The following is a 12418-nucleotide window of genomic DNA, read 5'->3' on the forward strand; positions in this document are numbered from 1 at the left end:
TACATATACACACACATGTTGTTCATAACAAAATGTTGTTAAAAGTATGCTGAGAAATTAAGCGGTCATAAATTAAGAGAAGCCGGAAATAAAGGCATTCACGGAGCCTTCACAGGGCTCCTGTGTCCCCCCTAGCGTCCCCGTCACACATTTTCCACGTGACCGGTGCCATTCTGTGCCTCAGCAGATAGCTATTCAGTACTTTTCATTATATTTCCCATTCTAGGCATGGCCGCAGAGCCGACCTAATGCAAACAGCCAGCTCCTGCACTGAACACTCAATTATTAAAGTCCCGGCGAGCAGTCCTCGGGTGGCGTTCCCCGTGCCGAGTCTGCACGCAAACCAGCACAGTTCCTCCTGGTACCCGCGCCATTCTGCCACAGTGAAATCCCCATCACGCATGAGCACTACTGAAACATTGACGTTTTCAGGTTGCGTTGAAGCCCAAGGGCATTACCCTGAAAGCCTGTAATAATAAGCTCACATTAATATATATAAGCACGCAGTCTATAGGTTTGCCAATTCCACGTGCAGTCACTCAATTTTTGCTTCAGTAAACGTCTGCGATGTCTCAAAGAGCAGCTGGAAAGGCTGAAGTTAATTAACCTCCTGCCAAAGCGCCCAGAGAAGCTCTCTCCATGTCCCACATAGGGAAACGCAGACCGTGCTGGTGAGCCACATCCTGTGCTTGCAGGGCAATGCTGAGCTACTTCTGCTTTGCCTAAACCCTTGCCTTATTCACTCTGCTTCTCCCAACTTGTGCAGCCTGGGGGAGACGGCGCAGGTGACAGACCGAACTACGGCCTGGAGCAACACCCGTCCTGCGCCCCGAAGGAGGCGGCGAGCGTGCGGAACAAAACCTGCACGTGCCTCGGGAAATAAGCCGCTCTCTGCCCAAACTAGAGCGTGCGCGAGTCATTCTGTTCACTGACAACCCACAAAACCCAGAAGGGAGAGATCGAATTGCCTTGACACCCCTAAGGACGCGTCGACCCCCAGCTTTGAGAAGGGGCTGATTCGCCTAGATCCAACCCCTGGCTCCGGGTGAGCTCCCGAGAGCATGGGCAAGAGCCCGCCAGGCCCAGTTTTACTGGTCCAGGTAAAGACAGCGACGCTGAGTGAGTCGCCAGAAAAGATGAAGCGGAGGATATTTTCATACCGCTGCTGCTGTGCAGCCATCCCCTGGCCCTCCCCTGGCTAGGCTTTCTGGGACGCGGGCTGTCTTCACGCTTGGCTGCTGCTCTGTTGGGAAGACCATGGTGCCCCGGGCAGCCGGGAGCTCGTGGCGACCCGCAGCCGGCGCACGGCACTGCTCCGTGCGCTTCCGACACCCAGCTCGCTCCAAATAACTTCCTAGGTTTTCATTTAAGAGAAATGACGTTTCACGGTAAAAAACACACATTCTTAAAGAAAAACATTCAGCTGAAATCCAGCTTCCTGCTCAAAGGTTGTTTCGACAGACACTTTCAGACAGCCCTGACTATAATGTAATGCATTTTTATTTGTAACTATTGCAGATCTAGCAAGATATCGAAAAAGATGCACATATTTATAACTATGGCTATGTTATGAACCTTAAACTAGTCTGATCAAAGATTTGTGTTAATTCTTACTGGATAAGTCCCTTTTCTTGGTTTTACCTTGTCGTCTTTACAAATATGTTCTTTTTTAGAAAAGCTCTCTCTTTGTCATATATTCACCTCAATTGTATCCTGATTTAAATTATTTTCCTTTCCTTGACTGCATGAAGTTTCTCTTTTTGGTTAGTAAATACCTAGATCTTGCTGCTCTTCGTGCTTTTAAGTTGACTGCTGCATCTAGGAAATGCCGGCCCGTTGGAGACCAGTGTGACACCGGCAGAAACAAAGGATTTGAGGCTGTGGAGGACCCTTCTTTAAGAATGGACCTGGCTGAAATGTGCAAGTCTAACTTTTCAAGAATAGTACGCATCACCGAATCTAACACTAAGCCCAGATTTTTTCCAGCAAGTACCATTTAAAATAATTTCTAGTACTTCTTGTATGCATCCCTCTGCATGCAGACATCCTATGCCTGTTTAATTTTAAAAGCAGTAGTCCTATTCAGAACAGCAAATCAACCTATGTTCAAACACGTTAAGATTTGACACATGTTCCAGCTAAGATTTGAATAGACATTCTGTTTAGAAAGAACATTTGAAAAATAAATGAAAACTGATGGGATGAAGTACAAAGAGATGATTCCTCCTTCAAAGACAAAATGCAAGTCCTTAACATTGCTATAAGTAGCAGACCATTAACAAGCAATGGGACAGTCCCAGCAAAACTGAAAAAAAGAACTGACTTCAAGCAATATTGTGACTGCTCTGATTACTGGTACAGAATTGACTGTTGATTGACATATCCTAAGCAGTAAATGTAGGACTGATTGGAAAACAAAAATTCTATTTCCCATCACCAATTTTTGGAAATTTGAATATTTTTCCTCTTTTTGGGAGGGAGGAAGGAGCCCAGGAAGTCCAAGAGTCCAAACTGCCCCCAGTCTACTCCAGGGGATTTCTAGTCAGCTATTGACTTCGTTTTTGGTTCCCCACTTAACATCATGTTGTTCTTAAGTTTATATAAAAAACACATATAAATAGCCCAGAACATAACCTTTTCTCTCTTTTGCTGCTTAAACAGTATATACATTATAACCTGTGTCTGATGCTATTCTATTGGGTTCAAAGTCAGACGGTACAAAAGCCAGTAGAAGACGACTGGGAGTGGGGGGAGGGAGATGTCATTTTCCTTTTCCTATTTTTTTACTTCAGATTTCTCCAATAGTCTTAGACCACTCCAACAAGAAGAAATATCGCTCTCTGAAAAACGGGCTGAAATAGCTTCTGAGAGGTTGACCACGGGAACTACGTCATGCGATTTCCAGATCAGATGTCAAAAAAGACAGTTTCAAATAGTGGTACAGGGACAGCCACTTCTGTTGTCATCATGTTTACCAGACAAGTAACTCATTGCCAGCAGAAATTAGAAAAAAGGTAAGTGAAAATATTAAGCAAAGAAATATTATTCAGGAAAGTATTTTGTCTTTTTATTCCAAAATGAAACAATTATTTTCTTCTCTTGCATTTGAAATATATATATATTTTCAGAAGTAGTGAAATTGCTTGCTGATCATACAAATTTGACATGTATTTCATTATCTAACTAGTAATTTTCTGTTAAGATTGACCACTGATCAAAAAAAAAAAAATTAGCGTTTGTTATATATCATATTGAAATACAATACCTAGATTACAGATTAAAGTAAAATACAGATAAATAATTTTTACATAGAGAAGCTGGTCAGATAAAAATTTTCTCACATTATTATATTAAATATTTTGACCTGAGCAAGATTGACTCCTAGTCATGTAATTATGAAAAAGTTATATAATATATATAATTATGTAATAAATCAGTTTTCTGCTAATCAATCCATCTTACCTTTCAGTGATTCTTTCCTTTTACTTTCTGTCGTATACTTCCAAGGAATAGACAGTTTCTTCCTCATCATTCTGGGCTTCCGGGTATTTTACGAATACCCTAATCACAGAAAATTCCAGATGAGATGTTGTTCTTATTAATTACTAAGAAATCCAGATTTGCGTGCTTGGCTTCAGTTGCCTTTTGGTGAATCATACTGGTGTCATTTCTTCCAAATTCTTTCCTCCTCCATCTGTTCCTAAGGAGGATTCATTTTTCTTTTTCCGATTCCTGAACCCAACCTGCTGGGAATCGTAATCTGCAGTGTTTGTGCTTTCTTTGCGTAAGGTAATAAAATCTTCTTTTCTCTTTTTTCCACCTTCCACAATTCTGGCCATTTGGATCAGGGGTAACATATTTTTTGTTTCATTTTTCTTCAAGCTGAACTTTTCAACGGGACAATGGTAAGCCTTTGTCATCATTCAGGAACAGCAAATTATAAATTATTGTGCCATTTTTCTCATAGTGCTGTAGGGCACGATCTACTGAAACCTCCAAAAAAACTTACCACATTCTTTCCCAAAGGGTTCAAACATAGCTTCACTTTTTTCCCTACAACTGGGTGCGTGGGATAGTCAACAAACCACAGGATGGAGCCTGTGTTTGACAGATAAATACGTTCTCCTGAAATCATCCACGGCAGAATTCGTTCTTCCTGTTCGAACTGGATGCAAAATACCTTGAATGAAACATTTTGCTTTCATTCACATTTATGTTCTCATGAGTTACTCTTCTGGAACTCTTTTGAAAATCTTTCAAGACAGGTTTTAATAGCTAGGAATAACAAATATAAATGAGTGACATATAAAACAGGACATGTTCACTTCTACAGAGAAGCAATTTACTACCTGCTTAGCAGGGAACCAAAACATATTCAGTTTATCTGAATCAGTATACTGCTTTTTATGTAAAGCTGAAAGTTATTTCAAGCAGCAGAGATAGGACTTCCTCGGAAGAAGTCTGGAACTGTTAATAAAATAGAGGGAAGGGGTTTTTTGGCTTTCTTCTTTGTCGGTTTACTCGAAAATGCACAGTCAGAGATTTCAGTGGTGCAGACTCCATATATGCAGATAATTCCAGATACTCTAATTAATCTTCAGTCTAAAAGGGTCACAAAGATTAGCTCTTCCGCCTTTAGTGGCAAAACACAAGATATATTGGGGTTTTTTGAAACTGTAATGTCTCTTTTTCTATCTTGGTAACCAATGCTGTCTTCCCGTCAATAACAGTACAAGCATTTCTAGCTTCCTCAATAGGCTGAAACAAGAAAACATAAAAAAACATGAATCAAAGAATGTAACTGTATTTACAGTTAAAAACAAGATGAAATTTCTGTAAGGGTTATATTTTTTGTATTAATATGTGTTTGAATTATAAAATTAATATGAAAGGATTTGTGTTATATTCTTTTGATAGTCATGTACAGTAGGAATTATTCCTTTCAATGCCATCCATAAAATGGTAATGATGGCATAAAATGTCATCTCTGGAAGCACAAACATGTTGGCTTTTATCTCCTATTTATGCAACCTGCTGCCAGAACAAACAAACGGTAAAAACGGGGGTTCACACAATATTGAGGGCACGAGGGCATGATACTTCTTGAAGAAGCTCGAGAAACACATATTTATAAATGACACGGGTCTCATCTCCCCCACCCAAAAAGAGCATTCTGGTTGTTGGGCCAGAAAATATGAGAAGATTAGGAAAGTGGCTCAACCTAGCTGGAAGTTGGTGTCCTACATCCTCCCTAGGCTGTACACTGCAAACACATAGTGAGTGTCTAATAGGGGTAAGGGGTGGCTACAGCAGCCTTCCTCGATGCACTCGCTCACCAGAGGGATAAAAATAGACTGAGTGTTCACCTCGGTTTTGTAGGCTATGTTGTTTTTAAGCCAGTAGTATTTTTTTTTCTTTCCTTGTTCTTTCTCTCAAATGAAGAAAATTCTATTTGGAAGATTTTTAGCCTGCTGGTGTCCAAACTTCACATTCTTTCAAAGGTCTTAGAGATTTCCATTTTCAGGTGATCTGTGATGTCCAAGAGACACTACAGACACCGTGGGAGGAGCAACGAGAAGACCCTGATGCTTTATACAAAGTGGAGCAGACACCAGAGATAATCAAAACGCTTACCTTTTGCAGGTAGCCTGATGAACTATGACCAAAGAATGAAAGCTAAAGAGAAAAATAAAAACAAAAATAAAAACTGAAAAGGGAAGGGAAGAGAGGAAAAAATGGAAGAAAAGAAAGAGAGTAAGATTTTACAGTGTGTTTAGTGAGATATAGGCGATGGTTACAGAATACAAGAAAACTTTCAGCTGAGAAGAAATATATAGTGACAAGTAACTTCCAAAGGGTCCTAGACTCTATCCAGTTATTCAGTTAGACAACCAGTGGTGAGAACCAGATCTCCTGCACCATCAAACCTAGCCTAACTGCGACCAAGTAGCTCAGGAAAAGATGAGAGGAAAAATATTAATTGGATTATTTTGATACTTCAAAGAAAGCATTTTTTAGGTTTAAGTTCAGTTTTAGGAGAAAGTTCAGATCAATCCCTATTGTATCTGAACAAGTTCTCCTACAGCCATTCCCCTAGCAATAGATGGCTTCACACTGTTTGCTGCTTAGGGTAAAACACAACAGCTATTGCCTGCCCTGAGCCAAGCTATCTACAGCATCAAACCCCCGGTCTCTCTCGTGACACCAATCACCGATGGGACTGCAGGGGAAGTGAGGAGCAAGTAGCTTCTTAATCCACTGCTGGGAAATGAAGGAGGTTAGTGCATCTGCACAAACAAATGCTGGAGACAGGAGGGAGAAAAGATGATTGGAAATCCTTCCCCATAAAGTGTCTGTAACCACATCACTCTGTCACTGCGGTGGTTCTCTACTACCTGCTTCCCAAGGTGGATGGACATCCCCAAGTCCTTGTTTAGTTCCATAAACTGCACATAAAGTCCTGTGCTTAGGAATTTAGTGAAAGATAATGAAAGGAAAGACTAGCTTTAAACCATTCCTTCAACCATTCCTTCTTAGATGAACTAGTGCAAATGTGGAACGGTTCCCTTGAGTGCTCTGGCACTAGCTCATTGCACCAATAACCATAAGCTGGGAATGAAAGACCTGGAAAGGCCACTTTACCTTTTTGTGTGCATTTTTTGCTTATATCTGTGCTGGCGGTTTTCAGCCAAGGAGCGCTGAAATTTCAGTAGGAGGAAGCAATGGTCCTAATGCTCCCTATTTAGGTATAAATGGGAGAATCAACATTGCACATGGTTCAAGCGAGAGCTTTGGACATTTCAGCTGCATAGCTGAAGCAAACTACCTCAATCTACACAACTGGAATGTACAATAATGCTACTATATACAATGTTAGCATGAACAAAAATTATAGGAAAAATGTATTCGTAACATTACATTTTATAAGATTATTTTCTTAGGAAGGATGAAATGAATATATGGTCATATACAACAACTGCTTCATCTATACTACCTTACCTTTTCTTCTAACTCTTTTATTTGTCTTTTTTGTCCTTCAATTCTTTCTTCTAGCTCTTTAATTCTCTGTCAGATTTAAAATAAAGATATTTATTAACCAAGTAAACAGAGATGGACCTAGAAGATACATTATTTTCAGAGATATAAGATGTACATACTGTGCTTCTAAAGAAATTTGTGTTTTGAGCTGTAGAAAAGTCCTCCATTAGTGAAGCAGTCACACACTGCACGTGACAAATCCATGAAAATCAAAATGCCCTATTTTGAGAGACTATTCCAGGTAAAGATCTGGCCCAAAAATCAGACAGTTCTGGTAGAGCTCTCTTTGATGAAAGGGCTGGAGCTCACAAGTTCATCGCGTTTCCATTTGAAAGACAGTCATCACATTAATCTCTGCCTGCCTTTGCACTGGCGCGTACCTGTTGTGCATGCTGAATGAGCTCCATTCTTTCGCGCAGTATTTGGGCATCCCTTTCTCGGAGTTCACTCATAACCTGACGTTTCCACTGCTCTACTGCGCTCTTGAGTTTGTCTTTCTCCTCTTCTGAAAGAAGTTCGGAAATTTTGGCTCCAGCTTCTTGCTGCAGGGCATCATAGAGCATGGCTTCTAATTCCAGAATTTGCTAATCAAAAACAATATAAGGCTGTCAGCTTAAACTTTTCTCTGGTCAGTCGAGGATTTTGTGAGGAACTGAAGATCTTATCCCAAACAGTGGGACTCTAGAGAAAGTGATAGAGGGGTTGTGTGCTGAACTCTTCCTGCACAGGGCAGTAGGGAAAAACAATCTGCGGGGAAAATGCTTCAATCTCCTTTTCTACTGTCAGGGCTCTGAACGCTACTGGCAACTTTAATGGCCCGCTAATCCCACTAGCTGCTAGTCAAAAACTATACAGGTGTCAACTTCCCCTGTTCTGACCATGGGGAGAAAAGAAAGACGGAAAAAAAGGCTTGTAAAAGACTCATTTCTGAACCGAGTTGCAGTTAACTTTTACGCTTATTGATCATTCTCTCAGTTCACCTGTGCCATCTATTCTGTCACCAGAAACAGAAATACAGCACCAGTTCATGCTCCCTTCAGAAAAGAATGATTCCCTGTTGTACAATTGCCAGTGTCTTGTCCTAGCTAGTTTAAAAAGTCTTTTATGAAGGAGTTCCCAGCACTTTGTCTGGGAGACTTCTAAGATCCAAGAGGCCTCATTTTCAGGAAGCTAGGCAATGTTCCTGCGTTCTCAGGTTGCACCCATTGTGCATACTTATCTTTTCCTTTGCTGCATTAGAAAAGCTCTCTCACACGCTCTTGGATATACCCTCCAGGGTTACTGAGACTAGTATGGAAACACAAAGACTTAGGAAACAGGACTGAAAAAGATTCCACAGGACCACCGAACCGAGGACCCTCCTGAGGCATGCAACCTTGTCAGACAGTATCTTCTATTTCAAAGGCCAAGGTAAATGACGTTCACTTCATGTAGGCCAAAGTTTGACAGAGAGCAAGGGACAAAACAGTGATGCCACCTTTGCACATCCTTTCCAAAGATGGTAACACGTCTTGTAGAGCTCCCCCTGACTGCAGAAGAATATGAATGCAGAAGAATATTATGTCTGAACCTCTAGACAGACTGCTTGAAAAGGCCACAGATGACTTTTATGATAATTTGGCTCAATTCAAAATTGGTATCAACAGTTTTCTCCATCTGAGATTGCTGTTTTCTTACTAACTTAGCAGATTCAGGAAAAGAACTGATGGATTTGCAAGAATAATAAAGGCTAGTACAACACTTCAGGACTTACAGATACTGATGATGCTTGAAGGACAATAACCATGTTGTCCCTGCTGCGATGAGAGCTGCAGCTGTGGTGAAAGTTCTGCCCCTCCAAGTCAGATATTAAAAGAAGATTCTGCTTTCACTCTTCAAATAGTGCTGGCAGTCCTGCTAAACTGGCCTTCACAAAATACCACTACTTCAAACATGTTACTGTTGGGCCCCTAGCCTTGATTGTATGATCATTATAACTCTCTAATTATACTGACTTTTTAAGAAAAAAAAAGAGGAGGGACATTCACTATCTTTAAAGCAATTGCATTAGTAGTCACTGTGTGGGCCAAATATTTTTCATGGCAAACTCCTCAGCAACAAAACAGAGTGAAAATTTTACAAAAAGCTTACCAGTTATAGCTGGTAATCTTGTTGTCTGTAATGAGAGGGGGGAAGATTAGTGGGTCTTCATCTTGAGGAATATAAAGGGAAACTCGGAAGTGAAACTTTTATTATCAGAATCAAAAGTGCTTTTGCCATTAGAATATGTAAAAGGAACTGAGCCGTCTTTCTGTATTTAGGCTACATATCTGCACGTGTGAGTAAAGTCCATTGCTTTGCCTGAGCATATTTGCATGATATGTTTAAGAATACAGGAAAACGCAAATAATCTTCAGCTAATTCTAAATGTAGTATCACTCAATGCATTACACTCATTCTTTCTCAGTGAGCAGGAAAATAACGGACAACTACTTGCTCCTGGTTCCTTTAGTAAATACGACATCCTGGAACTGACTGTACATGGAAGCAGGACGTGAAAGAGCAACTGGCTGTAAGTCACAGCAATGCCACGGAAGGGCATTTAAAACACACAGATACCCACCGCCTAGCGACTGAACTGGGCTGCAAAGTCCATTGCATAATAACGAGTTTCAAGCGCTGCCATATGGTTTTTCCCATTATACTACTGTTCCTGTTTTCAGTATATCCAGATTTATGAATCTACTTTAGTACACTTAAAATAAAAAACAGGTGACCGATTCACAGACCACAGCTGCAAGGATTTATTTTTGAAGATGAATCCTACAGGCTCAGTCTTTGGCTGCACCAAGCTGATTATTAGAACAGTTCAGGGCTGCAGTAGGGACACGAGCTCTATACCCATCTCTGTCTTTCTTTTAACAGGAAGAGTTTACTATACACTCCAGGCACTACATGATGTTTTGGTTGAAATAAATTGCGGCACCTACCAAATGTCTAATAGAAAGCTGCATGGCTCATCACCTCTACCATTCTATCTGGCCAAAAAGCCTCCTCTGGCATTGCTCGCCGAGCACAACCAACCTGCTCCGGGGTCTACATGTGATATTCTGCCTCAGCAGTGAAACTGCAGCAAAAGGGTCGGAGGTGCAAGTCCCGTGTGTGCTGTAGGTAGCTGGATAACTAGGATGAGTTGGTATCCATGCTCTGTGCCTTTACATTGTATTAGGACTGAACCTACAGGTACGGTTGGGCTTATATATTTTTCAAGGCATTTACTGTGCATGTGCATTAGTTCCAGGTAAAGCTGAGCATCTGGCAAAGTCAGAGTCTTCAAAATAATCAGTGGAGGACCAGAAAGTGAACCGTGCAAAAACTCCCCCAAGCAGCTATGCATCCAAGCCAATAACAGGTATCCAAAAAAAGAGGTTTAAAAACCCATTGCTTCTCAGAAAGTGTAACCATGATCAAAATATGAGTGAAACTGAAAGAATGAGGTAAATTTCTATGAAAAGGTATGTATTTATTTCTTTCATCATGTATGTAAAACTTTTTTATACGATTGAAGGAAGTAAGTCAGCTGATGGCTAAAGAGTTGGTTGCAATGGGACAGGATTAGCTAACATGCTAGTTGAACCCGACCTAAAAGCAGCTTCATTCCTAATTTACAGACTCATGTTAATATCTTCACCTATATTTAGCTGGAGAGGTTGTAATCTAAGATCTAAGAAAAAAACTCTATTGTGGAAGGAAAAGAGAAATTACTAAAAACATCCTATTCTTATCCTCTAGGTAAGAATAAACTAGATCCTCTGCTGAATTAAACTGTGTATTTAATAAATTCATGGCTAGGTCTTAATCCCACAAGAATCACGCAAACACGAGGAACTCCATCCATACAGAACTCTAATGAGTTAGACCAGGACATAAATGATTGGTTTAAAATTCAGTGTATTCAGACCTTACATCCCTTCACGAGCAACACTGTCAAGAGCAGAGAGTTTTTCTCCTGAAAACAGATTAAACATATTACACGAGGTAATTTAATCAAGATGGCATAAATCAGTCAAGACTGATTTTTCTTACCTTGTGAGCTTGATCCAAGGACTGTTTCCTGAAGTCAAGTTCATCATCCAGGTAACCCTTCTGCTTACTAAATAGCTCCTATGGACACAAAGAAGATTCAATTAGTGCAATGACTGTGGCAATAAAACGACTCTTCTTTCTGTTGTCTGTCACTCCCTTGCCTTCCCGTCATCGTTCAATACCTTTTCATTCTCAAGATCTATCATCTTCTGTTGCAGTGCAGATTCGGTCACTTCTATCTGCTGTAGCCACTGCAGACAAAAGCAGACAGTGCCAGATGAAGGTGTGCAGCGTGAGAGATCAGATGTCTACGCCAAAATAGCAGGAGGCAGCACATTTCTACACTCGGATTTCACTAGCACTTGAGGAGCCACCATCACATAATTCAACTATTCATTTTAATTCAATAAACAAAAGCAAAAATCAAATATATTACCTATTTTATCTTATACAAATTGGTGATGGAAAAAAGCACTATTTCAAAGCCTGCCTATTCCAACCTTTTAACATCATTTTGCTAATGAAGCAACATTTTAAAACAAATGACGTCTGTCCATACAGTCTGAATGATACCTTAATTTTGACAGAAACTAGTGCAAGTGTAATTCCACACAACGAATCACAGCATTTTGTGAAGAAACTATTTACATTACCAGTGTTTTCAAGTGAACTACTCTGAGAAGGCCACATGCTTTTATGACGTAAGTTAACTTATGAGTGATGCAATCATTATTACCTTTTCAGCCAATGTGAGAACTGTCCTTGCTTGTATGACAACTACTTGCTCTTCATTGGTCAGATTCTGCGCCAAAAGCAGAATATAATTACAACAAATCCCAGTGTCTCATTATTAATCCACTACCTGGGCCACTGCTGCATTAAATAAATATGAAATTAAATATGTTTGAGGAACAATAAACCAAGGCAAATAAAATTAGCATTCTGATGTAATGTTGTTGCAAAAACAATTGTAACTGTTAACGCTGAACTGTGATTGTACACATAACTAATTTTTTTAAAACTTGGACATCTACCGAAAAAGAAAAGTGTTGACACTGGATCTCTTTTCCCCACAAAAGGGAATAAACACACAGTTGTGCAAGACAAGATCAAGCTTAACAGGATGTGCTATTCAGAAAAAAGATGCAACCATAAGATTTCTGTGTTTCATTATATGTGCAATGGGTTAATATACAGTCCTTATCTTGCACTGCCAAAAGTCATGATTTTAGAAAACATCCATTAGGAAGTGAGTTTTTCAACTCGTGTTTCTTTTTAATTAAAATACTGAAATTGTGTATTGGTTGGTTATTGT

The 12418-nt window shown here is 40.1% G+C and overlaps 1 protein-coding gene across 25 annotated transcripts in view; it reads right to left on the minus strand.

Annotated features, from left to right (window-relative positions):
* Positions 1-12418, minus strand: part of JAKMIP3 (Janus kinase and microtubule interacting protein 3) — a 121361-nt gene that overhangs the window by 19706 nt on the left and 89237 nt on the right. For 13 of the 25 annotated variants that reach the window (XM_068951348.1, XM_068951366.1, XM_068951365.1 and 10 more), the window contains 7 exons: positions 11840-11905; positions 11286-11354; positions 11104-11181; positions 7419-7622; positions 7000-7065; positions 5635-5676; positions 3463-4758 (listed from right to left, as the gene is read on the minus strand). In XM_068951348.1, coding sequence (XP_068807449.1) covers positions 4636-4758; positions 5635-5676; positions 7000-7065; positions 7419-7622; positions 11104-11181; positions 11286-11354; positions 11840-11905 — 648 coding nt within the window. In that variant the 3' untranslated portion in view covers positions 3463-4635. Of the gene's footprint in view, positions 1-3462; positions 4759-5634; positions 5708-6999; positions 7066-7418; positions 7623-11103; positions 11182-11285; positions 11355-11839; positions 11906-12418 lie in introns of those variants that run through there. The other 12 variants (XM_068951369.1, XM_068951370.1, XM_068951368.1 and 9 more) reach the window with 3 other exon arrangements.

Source organism: Struthio camelus, chromosome 7 (assembly GCF_040807025.1).
Source record: "Struthio camelus isolate bStrCam1 chromosome 7, bStrCam1.hap1, whole genome shotgun sequence".
Taxonomy (NCBI): Eukaryota; Metazoa; Chordata; class Aves; order Struthioniformes; family Struthionidae; genus Struthio; species Struthio camelus.